This window comes from Microcebus murinus, chromosome 4 (assembly GCF_040939455.1).
Source record: "Microcebus murinus isolate Inina chromosome 4, M.murinus_Inina_mat1.0, whole genome shotgun sequence".
Classification (NCBI taxonomy): domain Eukaryota; kingdom Metazoa; phylum Chordata; class Mammalia; order Primates; family Cheirogaleidae; genus Microcebus; species Microcebus murinus.
In genome coordinates, this window is record NC_134107.1 from 34,774,706 (window position 1) to 34,795,075 (window position 20,370).

Sequence of the window (20,370 nt, forward strand, 5' to 3'; positions counted from 1 at the left end):
TATATATTTTCTCATGAAGTTGCAAACCCTTCATGAACACTGATTCTTAATTCAACTGACGAATACTTAAGCACTTGCTCTGTGCCAGGCAATGGAGACACAGTAGTGAACCAGACTGAAGTCACTAAGCTTCCAGTCTACGCTATGCTTAACGGCTGCATAGTATTTGATTGTCAATCAATTATTCTTCTTGGGTCTATTTTATTTTTCAGGTGGCAGTGAAATCCTCCCCTTTGATGCCCCTTTGATGCCCCAGCTATGCCCCTTTGATGCCCCAGAATATTAAATAGTATACAAAAGAAACCAGCATTGGGAACATGACTGTGTAACAACACACACTCACGCCAGCGCATTCTGAACTAAAACAATAAAAGTGTGCATTATTCTCTATTTTGGGGCAGAGATTTTATCAGTCCATCCTTATTCATTAACATCAATTCTTGAGAGTTCACTAGGTAACCAGACAAACTCCAGCTAATCCTGAACCTACTTTTCCTCTTTTTCTTACTCTTTTGGGAAATCTAAGTTAGAAAAACAGTCTCTACCTGCGTGGATCCTGTGACGTATATGAAGTGTAGGGATGGGGGAAGTAGAGGCACAGGTGCTCTCTGCTGAGTTTCTCGAGCACTTGGCAGTCTTCCCATCTCTTCCCCTGTCCAGTTTGTCCTGTGCTTTGGAGCCAGCCAGGCATGTGACACACACTGCCCTCCCAGGCTGTCTCTAGTAGGATGTGGTTTTGGGTTTTGTGGTCCTGGTTTCAGCTGCAGAGTCTTATTAGGGAATGTATAGGAGGAAATAGAAGGGCCCCTCCCCCAGTCCTGTCACAGATGTCCCGGCCACCTCCTGACCTTGGGGCCAGTCTGCATTTGGAACTGCTGAATCAATCCTCACATCGTTCTGATGTTCCCCAACCTCCTCTGAAATTAGGTTTAGAAAAGAAGGCCAAAGTTTAAAGACTCCTGTCCAGGGCAACTTTACCTATGAAATGGCTGGCTGTGGATTTGTTCTGGAAACTGTATTCAGTTTTGTATTCTCAGCACCTACCTTGGCAGAACCTCACACATCATTGGCATCCAGGCGATATCTGTTGAATAAGCATCTGCCCTGGGAAATACCTCACTGAACCCATCCTCGCTGGGCATTCAACCCAGTGACTATGTGCTTCACAAGGAAAGGGACAGGGACTCTTTATCCAGGTGTCCCTATGGCCAAGCTTAGTGCCTGGCACATACAGGACATTCAGAAACCTCAGATGAAAAAATGAATGCTGCCTGCCCACGCAATGGAATATCATTCAGCCATGAAAAGGAATATGTTTCTAACGCATGCTACAGCATGGAAGAACCTTGGCAACATCATGCTACATGAAATAAGCCAGACACAAAAGGACAATTATTGTCTGATTCCATTTATGTAAGGTATCTAGAATAGCCAAATTCATCAAGACACAAAGTATAATAGTGGTCACTAGGGGCTGTGGTGGGGGGAGTGGGAAGTTAGTGTTTAATGAGTACAGAGCTTCTATTTGGGATAATGCAAAAATTTTCAAGATGGATAATGGTGATGGTTGCACAACATTGTGGATGTACTTAATGTCACTGAATTATATTATACACTTAAAATGGTAAATTGCGTGTTACATATATTTTACCACACTAGAAAAAGATCACCACAAAAAAAGGAAATAAAAAAGACAAATGCTACTTTACTTCTGCCTGCTTCCCACTGTGTTAAGCCTCCCTTTCAAACCTGGGGCTGTGATGTCCTCTTTGGGGAATTCTCCCTGCCAGGGCTTGGACATCAGTGCAGATCCCATTGGGGGCTGCCCAGTTCAGGGCTGTTCCTCTCATCAGGGTCTTATATCTGAGCAGGGCCAGCCCTCCCTCATTCCGACCCAGGGCACCTCGTCCTCTGATTTCCTCAGCAGCAAAACAAAGAGCCACTTCCGTAAGCACCGGGGCATGCCCCAAATCCGCTTCACCTGCCCACCGAGACAGAAGTCCTGCCATGATCTTCCTCTGCCCTGTCAGCCTCTCTTTGCGTGATGGATGGGCATGGTCTCCCTCACAGCCACGTGGAAGGAGACGGATTGAGAGTATTCCTCTTCCTGCTATGAACTTGTTTACAAGATTAGAGGAGGTGTGCTTTGGAGGGCTGGGCAGACACTATTATTTTTAATAATTCAGAGCACACCAAGTTCGAAAACAGGTCATGGTGTCTTTTTGTTTCTTGGTTTCTAAGACAAATTCGGCTTACACCACCTCCTTTCCAGTAGGTGAAGGGAGAATGGGTAACAGAGGCTTAATTCTGACACTTGTTCTTTATTAGCTACAAAAGAGGGGGGACACGGAGTGTCTGTGCAGACTGCAGCGCGCTCTGCATTGGTTGAAGAAGCCCCCGTGCTCAGCTCATGGGGCTCAGGTGACCACCTCAGGCACGATTTGTTCTTTTTCTGTCCACAACACACAGACCACATTATTCACCCAGGCCTGCCCTCTATCACAACAGTATCTCTTTTCATCCCATGGACCTCATAATGAAAGACCAGGCTACAAAGTCATAGCGAGGAGATGGGACTAGACAGCTGGCGAGAGAGGAGCCGGCGCTGCCCTTTGGAGGCAGCTGAGCCCGTGGTCGGGGCTGGGCAGGCTTCCCAAGCAGCTGCACAGGGGTGGAAATCTCGCCCTGAAGTTAAGTTTTCCCTCCCTCTCCCCGCAATGCCAATCGGGGTGTGTGTCTCTCTTTGCTGCACAGGGTGCGAAGGTGCTGTGCGGGCTAACGCAAGACATCTTTTTAATTGCACAGAAGAGTAACTTACCAGCTGCCAGGTGGAGGGACTTGGGGGTGGTGGGAGAAGGCTGCCTTCTTAAACAAAATCCAGAGCTAAGAAGGGAAAACGAGGCAGGGCGGGGAGGGAGCAGGGGGCAGGTGTCTGCCTTTCATCTGGATATTCAGGATGACACATCTGGTGCCAGGGAAACTGCTATTTCTAACTGGCGGGGAAGCTTTGCAGTCAAGGGAGGGCTGAGCTGTCAGGTGAGCTAGAGATCAAGAATTATCATGACAGCTTCATGGCATGTGAAAGGCGCTGTGAAGTGCAGTATGATTTTAACCAGCGGTGGTTAAATTAGCTTCTCCTGGACCTGGTGTGCTGTGCAGTCGGAGAGGGGCCACTGGCGGCTGAGAGTGCCAGGCGGGAAGAAGGTTGCGATTCGGAAGGGCTACCGTTTAGAAAAGAAAGTGTATGTGAAAATTGGCTCCCGCTTTCCGAGTTTTGCTTAATGGAGGTGCCAGGCAGCAGTGATGCATTAATTAGTAGCTTGTCAATTCCTCCAGTGAACCTCTCTGTGCCCCCTGTTATAAATATTCCAAGGACCCAAAGTAACCCCTTCTCTGAACTTCCCCAATTTAAGATCTTGTCAAAATCTAACCACCTGTACTAGCTGGCTAAGCAGCCTTGACTAACCGGTTTGCCCCGTGCTCTCACATTCCACAGGATTGTCTATGCAAGACCGAGCCAGTGAGTGAGCAAGCAAGGGAGCGAATGCCTTTCTGAAAAATTTCCACTCAAAAGTGGACTGAGGAAGGGCCTTTGAATAAGTAATCAGTCGGAGGAGATCAGGCTCTGTCCAGCCACCTAGTAACGCCTATTTATCTGGGACTTTTTCAGAAGTCAGGAGCGGGAGGGTCTATGATTTGAAAAGCTGTTACTTGGGAAATTCTAGGAAGAAAAAATATGAGCAACTCTGTGTGTGCGTGCATGTATATACACACATGCATGCATATTGATAATACATATCATATATACATTAAAAGCTGCATGTTAACACTCTGTGCCAGTACTCTGCCAACAATTTTACATAAGTTAGCTCACTTTATCTACATGGGCTGATATTCTGTTATTATTTGAAAAATGAGGAAACTGAAGTTCGGAGAAGCTAATAAGTGGCAGGTCTGGATCTTGAACGTGGATCTGACTCCATAATGCATGCTCTTAACCACTGCCTGCAAATTAAGAATGGCTAGCTTTTATAGCCCCTCTAGGTCCTCATGGCACTAGTTGGCACACCCAGCCTGCCGGCTCCTAAGTCTGGGTGTTGTGTAAGTCCTTGCCCTTTTCCCATCGCAGCTTCTGTGCAGAACCACAGTGGAGCTGCCCCGGGGATGCCAATCCTTAGGCACTGCAGAAAGCACCCAGGACACCATATTAATAAGAACCTGAGTCTTTGTGATGCAGCCAGCTCGGGACTTGTCTGTCCACTGAGAATTTGCAGGCACTGGCCTGTCACACCAGTAGCTCACCTGAGCACAACAAGCACCAACTTCCTGCTTCCACATCCTGCTTTCCTAGGCGGTGCCCAGCCCCCACTGGAGTTTGCAGGGGAGTAAACAGCCATTCACCTGTCTGAGCCTCCCAAGATTTACGGCCGGGCAGCTCCCTTCTGCCTGCACCACCGCACTGTGTACTGCAAACAGAGATGACCTTTGCAGCGATTTCATTTCAACTTCCATATAGAAAACCTGTTTCGTATTGACATTGTTTGGAACAAACTCTGCCTATGTTAACTCCCTTAGTCCCTGCCCCTGGAATTCTAGCCCAGAGAGGCCAAGTGCCTATAATTTCAAGAGCAGGGGGGAGGGTACCTTGAAAGCTTCCCCAGCTTCTACCTATCTGAGTCTTCGGTCCAGTGGCTTCAGGCTGATGAAGTTGCTCTCCTTCCTTCCAGGGCTTTCTAATTCCTCCCTGGGAGGGGATGGGTTGCAGGCTCAGCTTGGCCCACTGGCAATAGGGTACTTTGTGGGACATTTTCTTACAAGTTGGTTCCCATGTGGTATTTGTTAGTCACAGCTAATTATTAAGTCCTTGGCCAAGGCAATAGACATTGTTCCCTTGGATTCCTCCCTCCCCCCTTCCCCCCTTTCCCCTTACCCCCCATTGCTACAGAACAAAACCCACTGTGGGTCTCTGGAGGTTGGCCCTGCACATATTTTCCACTGAACCCCTGATTGGCTCGCTGCTGGGGTTTCGTGTTTCAGGTTGAAACTCAACTGGATAAAGCATTATTCATTGACACTGACACGTTCAGTCTCTGCTCTGTACAGATACTTCTCCCACACTGGACTTGGTCCGTCACAGGCAATTTAGGTAATTCACTGAGAGCAATTCACAGCAGTTACTGAGAATATTGATAATCTGCACAAAATTATAAAATGTTAGGATATTTAGATCATAAAAGATCATCAAGTGCTAGGTTTGGCCAGCTGTGCTCAGAGGTATAGGATAGTAAAAAGGAGGGAGCTGAGTGAGCGAGCAGGCTGAGTCCCTTCTTCCCAGTCCCATGGCAAGAACCCCTTTGCATTTGCCTGCTTCACATACTGGGCTTCTGCATAAGTTTTCTACAGCCTACAAACAATCTTGAAATCCAGTAATTGTGTCCACCCACGTGTTCATTTCTCAGATGAGAAAACTCAACCAGTGAGGGTCCTTCTTTTACATGTGGTCCAAATGGACTAGTTGATTGATGCCAGAATGAGGATTAGCACATATGTCTCCCCACTTCTCTATGCCCCATATATTTTACCTTGCTGGGATAATTGTAGAGTGTATCACTGGCCTGCTTTTCCCATTGCCTGCCACTGTCTTCTGGAAAGACCTTACCTAGAGGATACAGAGGAATGGAATGCACCCAGAAAGGCCATATCTCACCATGTTTTTACTAAGGGCTACCTCAATTGCACGATGCCATGGCTCCTCCTGGAGTTGTGCAGTGCACATCCTAAGAAACTGTATGGAGCAGTCATGTTTTTACTTTAGATATGTGTGAGCCAAAGCTGAAATTGGGCTAGAAGGTTTTAGTCAGCATTGTGCAAGGGAAGAACACAGACTTTGGAGCTAGCAAATATGGGTTCAAATTTTGGCTCTTACTACTGTTAATACTTACTGGCCCTGGGAACATGAACAAGTTCCTTGATATCACACTGATCATCAGGTTTTCAGCTTAAAATAGAACTGATGATACCTAGTTTAAAAATTGCAGTGAAGAATTAAATTCAATCATCTGTGTAAAAGCGCCGTGTAAAAGCATATCAGGGAATTGATAAATGTTCCTTTTCCTGTAACTTAACTGAACTCATTCTCTTATACATACAGATTTGAGTCAAAATAGAAGCCAGACATTTTTAACCTTTTACCCTTAACTTGGAAACTTCTGGATTTTGTCATAAGCTTAACATTAAGCGAATAAAATTGGGGGTATCTACAGACCGTGAGTTTGTCTTATCTTTTACAGAGCACTTATAAAACAGTGCTTCCTGGGGAATATGGCTGTGGGGTTCCAAAAGAAAATTCTCCATGGAAAAACTGGAAAGACTGAAAAAAATTAAGTCTTGCTCCTTCGAGTCTGGAAGCCCATGAGTATCTTAAGGGTTCAGAGGCTGACTGTTCTCAGAAAGACTGAGCATGAAATCAGAGCCCCTCACTGTACCAGCTATTTGGGAGTACTCGGAACTCTTTCAAATCCTTCTTTATTGGCCATCCAGACAAGAACCATAGGCCCAGAAGCTTGTTTTCAAAATCTAGGAAAACAGATGTTTTTGCTTATTTTGTCTCTGTCTCTTTTTGGCTGAAATGCTCACAGAATTTTCATTGGGTTTTGAAGTTGCCTTTTTGTTTCGTTCTTACTTTTAAGACATATCTTGGAAGAGGGTCACTGTAAAATTAAAGAGAAGGATGAACATCCCAAACTAGGAAAGCTCTACTTTAGACACTAATGAAAATGTCTAAGAACCTGAGAGCAGGGAGTGTTAGAAGACAATAGAGAGTAGGACTGACTAGTCGTGCTCTACAAGGGTCTAGCTGGCATTATCCACAGGCACGAGAGGCTTCGTGCTCCGAGCCCTGCTTGGGTAAGACAGTGAGCACTGCCTCCTCCTCAGAGGATTGCAAAAGCATCGCATCTTGCTGAAAGGACAGCATGGCTTGGAGGGACTGTGCCAACGGAGCATATGCTACATACCAAGTGAGACCCACAGCCACACACGGTCCTTGTATTCTACAGCCAGCTCAGGCATTGTAGGCACTGGATTAGTTTTCCATTTCTGCTGTAAATCACCACAAATTTAGTGGTTTCAAACAACACATGTTTATCTTACAAATAGATTGGTCAGAAGTCGGACACAGGTCGCGCTGGACTAAAATGCAGGTATCAGGAGGGCTGCGTTCCTTTCTAGAGGCTCTACGGGAGGATTGGTTTTCTTTCCTTACCATTTCTAGCTTCTAGAGGCTGCCCACATCCCTGGCTTCTGGTGCTCTTCTTCCGTCTTCAAAGCCAGCAACAGCAGGTTGAGTGCCTCTCACGTTGCATCACTGTGATCTTTTCTTCCACCTCCCCCTTCCACTTTTACAGACCCTTGTGGTTACACTGGGCCCACCGGGATAATGCAGGATATACTCCCTATTTCATGGTCAGCTGAATTCCCTCAGTGACCTTAGTTCCCCTTTGCCATGTAAAGCAACATATTCACAGGTTGTAGGGATTAGGACAAGGACATTTGGCAGTGGGGACATCCTTGCTTAACACAGGCATACATGACATACAATTATTATATATATTAGAACTCTTTCAGTTTAAGAAACAAGACCTAATTCAAGTCAATAAAAAGAAAAGGACTTGATTGGCTCTTACATTTGGAAGGAAAGTTCAACTGGCTTCAGGCACAGCTGGATCCCTATGTCCAACAATATCATCAGAGCCTTCTCTTTCTTGTCTTGTGTTTCTCTGTGGCAGTTTGATTCTCAAGCAGGGTCTATCTACATGATGGCCAAGCTAACTCCCAGGTGACTCCAGGCTTACACAGGTCTTGAGATTCAGGATCCCAGAGAGGAAACCATGACCTCTTTTTGGGTAGCACCAGCAAAATCCTGAGGATGACCCTCATTGACCCAAGTTGGGTCATACATATATCCCTAAGCTGATCACTGTTCAAGAAGATACAACACTTGCCTCATCCTAGAGCAGAGATGGAATCAGCCTTACTGGAAGCACATGTACTAAGAGGGAGAGGGAGAGGGGAGAAAGATTTGAACAGGCAAACACTGCAAGTGTCCACTCCCCCATGTTATAGCTAGACTTCAGGACCATTAAATTGATATGCTGTTTCGATTTAGAGCTTATTTGGTTTTAAGCAACAAAATACTCAAACTTGAAAGCATACAGAAGTGTCTCACCCAAGGCAAGTAAGAAGTCAATTCAGGTAGTATATAAGAAGAGGGATTGCTTGGTGGCCAAATAAGGTTTTGGAACCAGACTTTGTGGGTTTATATCCAAGGTATTAGTTGTGTTTATCTGACCTCTGTCTGCCTCAGTTTCTCATTATAAAATGGGGATGATAATAGTACCCACTTCATGAGTTTGCTGTGAGGTTTAAATGTGTTAATACAAATAAAGTGCTTGGAATAGCACCTCAACACAGAGTAAGCAGTAAATAAACAATAGCTTTGATAATAATCACTCTTATTATATTATTATTATCACAGGTGAGCATCCTGTTAGGAAGCAAGTCAGATACTTTCTCTTCTGTCTGTGGCCACATAGTCTATTCTCTCTGGAACTTTCTCTCTCAACCACCTCAGTAGGAACTGAGGTTTTCACCTGCAACGTGGATTTTCACATGGCTTTCAACTGCCGTCCTTCCATCTCTGGCCTTGACTACACTTGTCCACCACCAAACGAAAACTGTGTCAGTGTGTCTGAGTTCAAATTCTTGAGAGAATCTGATCAGTCTTGGCAATGACCGTCTTTAAGAGTGCACTCTGTTTGATTAGCTCTGACTGGCAAGGTTAGGGTCCCCTTGTACAAAGGGTCACCTCTTTCATTTGGCATGGAAGGGGCAGGTTGAGCTGAAGGGGAAAGTTGGGCTTAGCAGGAAAACCGACTTGTTTTTTACATGTATGCCCTAGCAAACTGGAATTTGCACACAGAACAAAAGAGAATGGTTTCAAAGGATGCTTGGTTATATCTAGATGTTTGGGACTAGGACAATACTGGGAACTGCTTAGATCTATTGTGATTTAGCCTATAATATTTGTAGAGAAAAATCAATCCTTCTTCCATTACCTGTGTTATAAACAGTAGACACATGCTCAGCTCTAATTAGAGATGCTCCTGGGAAAGACAAAGACTCCCTTCCCTTCTCCATGGAGCATCAACCTCAGAAACTCTTTCCTGGAGCAGAAGTTCCTGTGATGGTGAAATGCTCACGTTCATTATCAGAGGAGAGGATTCCAGAGTGACTAGGGATGTCCCCCACATCGTCTCTTTCGTGGCATGAGAAAAAAGTCCACATTTGCTTTTCGTTCACTGTGCTCCTTCTCACATTTCAGAGTCCCCATATTTTTTCCAGAAATCTCAGTCCAGGGTATTCAAAACATCTCAATGGACAGAGGTTTCTGCCTCTGAGCTCTTGTCCTTTTCTCCAGGGACTTCAGGGACTTTAGTAAGCATCTTTCTGGCGAAGTTGTTCCCTAGCGATGGGGAGGGAGAAGGAGTGCTGCAGAATTTCTTAGCTCTGAGGCACTACAGGAAGGGCGGAAACGCTTTGGTTCGGGGCTGGGTATCTGAGGAAGCACTAAGATTTGGGGGAAGACAAAGCATTGTCAAGATTTTGATAGAGGCCTGCTGGGACAGTCTCCACTGTAAAGGCTCCTGTGCCCCTTTCTAGTGGAACAATTCGTAGGCTTCACGCTTGCTTTCACATGGATCGGTTTTGAAGCAGTCAACAAAAAAGCATCCCGCTGCCAGGGCCAACCATCAAAAAGAGAAAAGAGAGCGATGCAAACCGTGGGGGAATGTGCGAGAGAGAAATATTGCAGCGCAGAGACGTGGCTCTGCTGGCCTGATACCATGTGCATTATCTCCCCCCAAGGACCCCGTGGTTTAATGGATGGGGCTTTAACCTGCCCAGAGGTCAGTCTCTGCTGGACAAGTGGAACCTCATCCCAGAGGGCATCGACATACTCATGACACATGGACCTCCTCTAGGTAAGTGAAGCAAAGGTTGTCCTTTGTCATCCGAGAGGCCTTTTTTCCAAGCATAATGAATAATACTTCAGGGACATAATCATTTTCCTCCAAAAAAAAAAAAAAGTGAATACAAAAAGAAAAGTCAATGTCTTTAAAGAAACCCAGTATGATAATTAAACTCAGCAGTTCTGCTGGGCTTACAGGTGTTCTTGAAATTAAATTTTTTGATTTAGTTGAGTCAGGGAAAAATCAAATGAGTATGGCGCACCACAGTCTTTTGAGCTCTCGATAATTTATTTTAAGAACTGTATTCACTTTGGAGTAAAGGGGGAGGGGTGCGGAATGGAAGGAAGCTACAGACCTCCCAATCTCAAGGCTTTTGAGTGGCAATGAAATGATGGACATTTTTGTTCAAAGAGGTTCATTTCCTTTTTCTATATGATGTTGGAACCTGGGGGATCTTTAAAGTTTAGCATTTGAGCTGATTATTGGAGAAAAGAATCTTTTATTTTTAAGCTAATGTATTTCAGTAAGGACTTATGTTGAAAGTTACTTTAGGATACTCATTCTGTAGGCACCCCGAGCCTGCATCCAGGCTCATATTGCCTGTATGCTTCAAAGCTATACCCTAGTGATCCAGATTACAGGTCAGAAGATGATGATTTGACTTATTATTTTCTAATTATTCATGAGCTTATTATCTGTTTGGCTTAGGCACAGAACATTTTCCAACCATGACTGTCATGGACCCCTCATCTACTCAGTACTCATTATACTAGAATACTTCTGTCCAACTAAGGTGTGCTCAGGAAATTCAGATATTTCACTTTTAATAGAGGAATGTTCTCTTTGTTCTTTCTTCCTTGCTTTTTATTGTGCTAAAAAAAACCACACAACACAAAATCTATCATCTTGATGAATTTTTGAGTGTATAGTACTAAAAGAGGTTTTCTCTTTTTGGGGGTCATTTTGGTTTGGAGAGAGGAGGAAACACTTAACACAAATATAAATGATTGCTACAATTTTTCCTGTGGTTGGGGTTATTATCTATGTCACTTCCCTCATCTGTCAGCCTGACAAATAAAAAATTGAATACTCTCCTAGCATTTTGGGAGACCAAGGTGGAAGGATCACTTGAGGCCAGGAGTTCAAAACAAGCCTGGACAACATAGTGAGACCCCATCACTACAAAAAATAAAAAAATTATCTGGGCTTGGTAGTGCATGCCCATATTCCCAGCTACTCAAGAGACTGAGAAGCAGGAGGGTCGTTTGAGCCCAGGAGTTCAAGTTTATGGTGAGCTATCACACCACTGCACTCCAGCCTGAGCAACAGAGCAAGACCCTGCCTCTAAAAATAAAAATTAAAAAAAGAATCAAATACTCATCCCTAATGCAAATTTAATCTTTGTGGATATTTTCTCCTCTAAGCCACTTGGTACTGCTTTTCTTCCCTTACAAAGGAAGTGGTCCCTATAGAAGAGGGGACCAGGGTGGAGGCCATGGTGATACATTTTAGTGATAAAGGAAGAAAGATAAGGGGAGCCAGTTCTGTTGCAGACATGGGATTTGTACAGATTTGCACAAGATCAATTCCTGCCTTTTCAACACTTTGGAATCACCATTCCCATGCCTTTTTCCCTTCTTGATAGCACCCCATCCCGTGTTTTAAAGGATTATGCTTGCCAACATTTGTCAAGTCATAATTAATTAAGTTCTCTATTTTGCAACCATCAGACTACCTAAATCATTAAATTGCTAGCTAAATATTCTAATCCATATGCGTTACCCAGTGAGAGCACCCAACAGAGCAGCCTGTTTAGGTGCAAGCATGAATTCCTCTGGGCTGCTTTTATTTTAAGGGACTTGGACATCTTCAGCATAGAGACATTTACATGATTGGAATATTAGTTGTGATATAACTTCCAATAGAACAATCATTCAGAAACTATCAAGCCATTGATTTTGCTATAGAAGCAAGTGATAGTAATAGCAAGTCTGAATTCTAGACTGTAAAGAATTCAGGCCAATCCCAGGAACTCTTAATAAGGAGGCTCTCTTGGTGGTAAGAAATAAACCAGAGTGTGGCTGTGCGTAGCAGAGTGTATTCTCCATCAAGGAGTTCCAAAATGAAAGGTCAGGCAACATTTTCATAAGGTAACATTGAACCTAAGTTAATACAGTTACTGGGATTCTTACAAAAATGCTATATTGGGAAGGGGACCATGGAGATTGGCCTTGAATTCTTTCCTACTGCTGAGGGCAGCCCCAGTGCTGTGGGACTTTACTATTATGGTATGAGCAAGATGGTTTCTCAGGTGCCTGTATATGAAATGGAATCATTTCCCCCTTCAAGAAAAACACACCCATGAGGTAATATGCCCATCACTATGGATTAAGGATTTTTTTCTCTAATTAAAAAAAGTTTTGAAAACCCTTGCTAGATTTTTGCTGGGACCCTCACTTTCATCTGTCCTTCCCAGACTCTCTGGTCACTCCCTGCACCCCAGCTAACAAGTCTTGACAGAGACACTAAATATGACCGCCTACCGTTTGGCCCAACAAAGTAGAAAACTGTTCCTTTCTGCCCAGTCATTTCTAAAGAGTAGAAATAACCTAACGGAGCTATGGGAATGGATTTTTCATAGGTTACAATTTAGCCTTGCGCCCCACCTGCCTCTTTTATGCCCCATCCTGCTGAGGCGAATGGATTCCATCCCAGCCCATAATCATCCAGATAACTGACTTTTGCTATAATTGATGTCAGTTTTTATGGATTTTCTGCATTAAGCGAAGAACTAAGTGGCTTTTACTTTAAAAGTAGTCAATTAGCCCCCGCTTGCTGGATGCCACCATGAGGTCACATTGTTGCCTATCACTGGAAAAGAGACTAAAGGAAGAACTTGGCTTTCCAAAGCGATGGTCATCAGGACCAGCAAGGGGTAAGAGTTGCTGTGTCTAAAGAGAGCGCGGTGTCTTGTGGCCAGCGTACAGGCAGCCCCCTCCCAGTCCCTCTTCTTTGAACCGCCTTGGAAGTAAACTGCTATAAGAAAGATAACAATAAAAAAGAAAAAGTAACTGAATCGAGGGAGAAAGAGATATTATGGGACTGCCGGGAATAAATGTCATTGAGCCCATGAAGAAGATTTGAAACCCGTAGCTGAATAAATCAAATCCCCCACAGGAAAAAAAAAAATTGTTAATTAACAGGAAGAAAAAAATGGAAACCAAAAAAAAAAAAAAAAATTTCAAGAACTTAAAGAAGACAAAGTGACGAGTGAAAAGTTTCTTAAAAGCCATTGTGAGCTTTAATGGAGAGGCTAGGATTACAGATAATGTAATAAACCTTCCATGAGTTATGGCTTCCTGAAAGTCTAAATGAAACCTTACCTGAAGAAAGAAAATTAAGTGTATTGATTGCATTTTGCCCTTAGGTTTTCGAGACTGGGTTCCAAAGGAGCTTCAAAGAGTGGGCTGTGTGGAGCTGTTAAACACGGTCCAGAGGCGAGTCCGGCCCAAGCTCCACGTGTTTGGTGGAATCCATGAAGGTAAGAACAGAAGAAAGGAACTCACAGCATGTTATGTCAGGATCCATGATCTCATTCTGTAAGAGGAGACCTTGGCTAAACTGGGAATAATTGGAGCAGGGGTTTTCAAACTTTTTAACAGTGCAGCCCTTTTATAAAACAAAATCTGATAAGAAATATCTGCATATAAAGCTGGTAAATATTTTATAAGGAACTGCTCTCTTGTAAGCAGAGTGGAGAGTAGGAGCCACATCTAGCCCACCTTACCGCAAATCCAGCCCTTCCCCTGGCAGCTTCTGGAATCTCAGGGCTGTAATGAGGAATGTTTAATAACCATTGCACTAGGGCAACTCCGAGGTACTTAAGATGAATTTTCTCCTTAAGACAGTTCGAAGAAATGACTTGGATATTAAAAGTTATTTAAAGCTTCTATAGTCCCTTCCTACCTATAAATATTGTGTTCCATATGGAATACACACAAAGACTCAGGAAGACAAGGCATTCTCTGAAAAATAACTTTGGACATGCAATGAAAGATATATAACAGAAGTGGCGGGAACCCGCACGTTTGCAGGTAGACATTTTCTTACTAACCTCAGAAAACTATTTCAGACTTCTCAGAAATCATCAGAGCTATTAGCTCAGACTGAGGTTAAATAGGATAATTAAATCTCCTCTAAATGGGAACTGGTCCAATTGCCGTTTTCTGCCTTTTAAGGTAAGCTAAGTCAGGTTCGCAGAACCCGAAAACCTCCCAGGGACCTTTAGCACTCTGGGTTTTGTCTGTCCTGCCTTTTTCAAACTAGGGGTAACTGGGCTTTTGGACAGACACAAAGCCCTCTTTGAGCAGGCCTTGGGCTTTCTGACCCTACAAGACTTCCAGTTGCACACGCCTGTGTGCAATGGCTGTGTTTACGTGGGCAGCCGCTGTATTCTCTCCAGCTCATGCAAACGGCTGCTCTCCAGAGTTATTTATGAATCTGCAGTCAAGTTGAGGTGTTTAAGGCTATGTGCCTGATGATGCAAAAAACAAAGTTTGCTTTTCAAAGCCCACAAATCCAGTGGCTTCCTGGTTAGGCGGGTAATAAAGAGCATATTGAAAATCATCCTACTGAGGCCAGAGAAAATTCAGCTTGCTCCAAGAGCAGGTACCAGCTGCGTGGGTGGAAAGCAGGGTGCAGCGCCCAGAGAGAGGATGTCAGCCTGCCTTGACTTTGAGCTGTGCTCCCTGAAAAGGAGGGCACTTCTCTAAGGTATGATATGGGGGAGGGTGTGGAAAGGGGACACTGAAGAGCTGGGAGCTCATATCTAAATAGCATTTCTGGAGGACCGTTATCTTGAAAACAGGTCAGATTTCCTGCAGCATGCCTATGCGTTTGCATTTCATCTTTTTTTTTTTAATCATTAATTAGATTTAAACTAACCAGACAATTGGGGAATTCCACCGAAGCCCCAAATAATAAACTTGCTTAAAAGGGAGGAGATCATATTCAAATAAACTTGTCTCGCTTTTATTCGCTTAAGACAGCTGAAGAGGGCAGGAAAAGGGCAGATACCAACCTCTTGATGGAGAGAGATAACAAGACTTTCTGACCCCTGCACTAAACAGTGCAGATTTTAAATGCCTCTTTTCTTTTCTTAAGAGATTTTCCCATTGACCCTCATTAAGCTCTCCACGGGCTTACTTAGAGAAATTTTAGCAAATGGAAGGAAAAAAAGCTTTTATCAGTTATTTCTGTAAGTCCTGGTAATTTTATTTTTTCACAACTATATTCTGATATGCCATAAGAGCCTGATACCAACATAGAATTACCAACTTTTTTTTTCCTTTTTTTTTTCACTACCTAGCTCAGGAACATAGAATTATGAACTTAGTTACAGAGGCTGTAAGGCAAAGACAAGATATCCAAGGAAATGTGCACACTTGCAAACGTGCTAAAAATTTCAACGTATTAAAAATTATAAAAGGAACCTGTATGCTGAAACTTTCTTAGCTTTCTTCCAATAAGTCATGAGAGGTTTATATCGTATATGGGAAGTGTTTTTGCTTGATCTAGTGTCCAGGTAAGTTTAGGAAACTGTAATGTTTCTACACTTCAGTTGGATATTTGGTTAGTTAACACTTTTGAATGAAATGGAACTCAGCATTAAAGCCACACAATTCACTTATGGTTAACTTTCATGAAGGCAATCTAGAGAGTATTTCATTGATAAATAAGCTGAACATCCACATCTGTCAACCCCCAATGCAATAAGTACCCTTTCCCTCCTCACCTGTCCGGAAGCCCATTTGGAAATTTGACTGTGTTTGCCCCTGAGGAGCAGTTCTTACGTTACTCATTTCATTTGCTAGAACTCAATAGTTAATACAGGGCTTTGAAATGAAAATCCTATTTTAAAAAGGGGGGAAAGTGTTTTTCTTTATTCTCACTAGTTAACAAAATCACAGCCTTTCCCTCTACTAGTGTAGCATTTAAATAAGCAAAAAAAAAAGGTCACTTTTTGTTGAAGGAGATTCTTTAATGAAAATAGAATACAATTGGGCAGTAGCTTCTGAAAGTAATCATATCTGGGAAGGCTCGACTGAATTTCTTCTCCGTGCCCACTGACCAAGGTTTTTATTTTTGTTTGTTTTCCTTGCCTGACAGTGCTATCTTGCATCACTGTCGTTTGTATATATTACAGGAAATGTGACGTTCTCTCCCTACAGGTTACGGCATCATGACCGACGGTTACACAACGTACATCAATGCCTCAACGTGTACAGTCAGCTTTCAACCGACCAACCCTCCAATTATATTTGACCTTCCAAACCCACAGGGTTCCTGAAGCTCTAAAGGCTCTATTGGAATGTGAGGGAAGGTCTATAAACTGCCATTTTTCTAATTATAAACTTACATTCTCTGACTTATTTCCAAATCCTGTGAGTTCTTTTTGTAAATTGTTGGAACACAAACGATGCTAGAGGTTGTGCTTCTTCTTTATTTTTTTTTTTTTTAAATGGGGCATCCATTTGAAATCAAAGGAGCATTGTGAATTTGTAAAATGACTTCTGTTTTCTCAAAGGCCATGCCATTGTAAATTGTTAGTGTTCGCCAAAGGACAGCCAAGCTTTCTTTTAAAAAGTGATAAATGTCTTATTTTAATATGCTTTAAGCTGGAAGAAAAAAAAAATAAGAAACAGGTAGACAGTGTTTTAAAAACCAACCCAGATTTGCACAACTGTTTAAGAGTATTGTTTGAAGTATTTTAATTTTTAATGTTTTGTTGTTGTTGTTTTCTTGGTAATGCTTTTTTTTCTTTGCAGACGTGGCCCCGATTTATAGCAATCTTCTCAACAGAAGTAGACACGGAAAAGACTTCTCTTCACACTCTCACTATAAAGAAAGCTGTGTCAAGGGAAGAAAACGGCCCAAGTTTAAAGGATGGCCTAGCTAGTGAGATTCATATCGTGGTTATGCAAGGTCTCATTGTTTGTTTGTTTCTTTTAAATTATTTTAGCTTTAAAAATACAGAAATGCAATCTGTCAAGAACAGGTATTTCACACGGTTAAAAAAAATGAGCAGACTCCTTTTCAATATGGGTTTATATATATAAGTATTTTTTGTGTATTATGACTAAGGTAGGAGTTTAATATTGCCAAGGACAGTACAACTGCAAAGGGATGCTGTGTAGCAGCACATAAGAAGTCTGGAGGAACTGACACATTTTTCAGAACTCAAGGTCTTAAAGAGCTTGAGTTAAATCTAGGTACAGTTACAGGCGTGTATAGATTTAAATGGATGCAATGGAAGCTAACTAAAATAAGGCTTAGTTGTCCTTTCTATTTAAATACCCTGAATTGTCTTCTTACTTCCTCTCTCCCCTCCCATTTTGCACTGTGTGTCGATGCAATCTTCGCTAGCACAAAATATTGTCGCTAATAGTCATTTCTGTTTTCCCATTGTAAATGCTGTTGAGCTTTATTCTATTTTATGTTATCTTGTTAATGAAATTTAGGAAAGCAGTTGTTTCTTTAAATTTATTGTGATATTCTATATCTAGCGGCCTTTATATGCAAATAAAATTGCAAGATTTTTAAATCCGTGCTGTTTGGAGGGTTGGCTGGTGGGAGGATGGTATTTTCGTCCTGGAGAAGGGGGGACTTATTCATATGCGACATCACTAATCCCTTTCAGAGGAATTAGAATAAGTGACTTTTTTTTTTCTAATTTTCAATAAATTTTTATTACCCACCATTCATGGGCTGACAGGTCGATCAATGAGGCACTCAGTGCACTCTTTCCCTCCATCATGCTGTCATCTATCTTGCCTTAGATTTCAGAGGGTGAAGGTTTCATCTTTGGCCATTGCAATTGCTACAGGAGCAGAGCGACTACGCTGTCAAAGCTTTGGATCCTGTTTGGGGTATGTTTGTGAGAGTGAGTGGAGAGAAGCAGCTGAATGTGCAGAATAACCACTGCACATTGTCATTTGTCCCCAAGAGCAGTCACCACCTTCCTCTCACTGGTCTTTTTAATGATGCTACCACTAAAATGCTATGGCCACCAGCAGGGGGTAGGCAGTGGAGTGGGGGAAACTGCATCTTTTTTTACCCCCTCTGGAAGAACCACTGAAGAAAAGCAGCGTGCTCTTGAATCTGCAATGTAGCCACAAAGCCTCCATCCCAGCGCTGTTGGATTGTATTCTGATACAACTTCCTTCCTTCCTACCCATTGTGGATCCTTTGGTGCAGTTCCTGAAAGGAATTTCGGTACCAGTAGAATAAAGAAAATGTTCTAGGCCAAAATTCCAGCTCAGGTTCACATGTACTCAGCTTGGTCTATTGTAGTGGTTCATGTTTATTAACTATCTAGCTGCCACTATGTCTTGTGATAGACATTTTGATCTGAGCCCACAGAGCAGTGGCTCAAGCTTTCTCACTAGAGGCAGCTCAGGACCATAGCAGCTAAAAGGGGCCAGAAAAGATACCGTGAGAAGGTGACAACCCTCCTTTGACCCACTGTATCAGTAGAAGAGGATGTTGACTTCAAGCCCCTTCCTAAGGAGCTGGAGTGAGAGGTAGGCTACTGAATAAAAATTCCGCTTATACCAACCAAGAGCTTGGCTTGGAATTCTGGAAAAGCAAGCCTTCCAGAGATAAGCGGATGATCCTGATGACAAGTGTGTGTGCTGGGCCCGGGAGAGCACGTCTGGACACAAACTAATTAAGCCAAGCACTTACTAAAATTACTTTCACTTGTGTGGGGGCAGGAAGCAACCCAGACCACTAAATCTGGAAGGTAAACTGGTCCATAGACAGAGCTTCCTTTAGCCAATCACCATTCTATATGCATGAACTGCCTCTAGGAGACCCATAGTGACTGTCCAAAAGCCTAAAGCTTTCTCCATGTAACAAGGAAACACTCAAGGTAGCTCTTACTAATTGAGTACTTTCTAACCTTCCATCACCTGCACTCTGCTGAGCAGGTTTTTTTTTTTTTTTTTTTTTTTTGAGACAGAGTCTCGCTTTGTTGCCCAGGCTAGAGTGAGTGCCGTGGCGTCAGCCTAGCTCACAGCAACCTCAAACTACTGGGCTCAAGGGATCCTCCTGCCTCAGCCTCCCAAGTAGCTGGGACTACAGGCATGTGCCACCATGCCCGGCTAATTTTTTGTATATATTAGTTGGCCAATTAATTTCTTTCTATTTATAGTAGAGACGGGGTCTCGCTCTTGCTCAGGCTGGTTTCGAACTCCTGACCTCGACCAATCCGCCCGCCTCGGCCTCCCAGAGAGCTAGGATTACAGCCGTGAGCCACCGCGCCCGGCCTGCTGAGCAGGTTTTGTATTTTGTTGTCAATCTTCACAGAATCCTGGGGGAGGTCACATAAGCAACACTTAATAGATAGGAAAGCAACACCCCTCCCCAAATTAAATACTTTTCTCTAGGAAAATGGAAAATGCAATAGCAGGTTTATCTGAATTCATAGCCCATGCTCTTTCCCATGCCTCCAGACCAGAGAAGTTGATGCCCCTGGGGAGCTGATATTAGACTGGCATCGTCCTGGGGGTATTTCGTATCCCTCAAGTAGATAGCCCTCTGGAGTGCCCTGCAATGTGGCTTTGTGACCACTTCCTCTCTGTTGAGGCCCAGCACAGTGTAGTGAATAAGCACAGACCCTGGGGCCAGCATGCCTGCCCAAATCCTGGCCCTAACTTGGACCTGTACTGATACCTTCGCCTGGGTACTCACCTTCTCTATAAAAATGGAGGTGAGGAGGAGGAGGAAGTTGTTGTAAGTGTTACGTGAATTCATAGTTGGAGATCACTGCCTGGCATGTAGGAAGTGATGCATGTGTGCTTGTTAAATAAGGTCATCCCTGCTTTGTCTTGAGTTTTTCCCGGCAGGATTTGGTCTGTTGCCTGCCCAACCTCCAGAGCACGGGGGGTATTGTTTCTGAGAAAGTGTGTTTGTTTGGATTCCTTGGGAACTGTAACAAACCTGTCTTCATAAGAATATGAAAAACCAGAACCCCAAGGACATTTGAGAGGGGCAGATAAGAGAGCGTGACTTTCCAGTTGGGATATCATACTTTGCAAAATCCCTTCTAATCTCTGAATAGGAAGGGCATCCATGGATCTGCTCATTTTTTGCAGCATCTCGCCCCACTTGGGGTCTTCCATTCCATCTCACCATCTCCTTCCAGCTATTAGTGTATTTTTTTCTATATATTTTCTCACAGCCCCCTTTTGTCTTACAAAGATCTTAGGAGATGGGGGCATTGCTGAAATCCCTTTAAGAAACAGGTCACTGTTGTTCTGACAGGTGGCCAGCCTTAAGC

General features: G+C 43.3%; 1 protein-coding gene across 1 annotated transcript in view; it reads left to right on the top strand.

Annotated features, from left to right (window-relative positions):
* The window catches only part of MPPED2 (metallophosphoesterase domain containing 2), a 168,292-nt gene extending 149,294 nt beyond the window's left edge, over positions 1–18,998 (top strand). Inside the window, exons 5-7 of the mRNA XM_012758146.3 lie at positions 9,925–10,040; positions 13,456–13,569; positions 16,259–18,998. Coding sequence (XP_012613600.1) covers positions 9,925–10,040; positions 13,456–13,569; positions 16,259–16,377 — 349 coding nt within the window. The 3' untranslated portion in view covers positions 16,378–18,998. The remainder of the gene's footprint in view (positions 1–9,924; positions 10,041–13,455; positions 13,570–16,258) is intronic.
* The last annotated feature ends 1,372 nt before the right edge of the window (positions 18,999–20,370 follow it).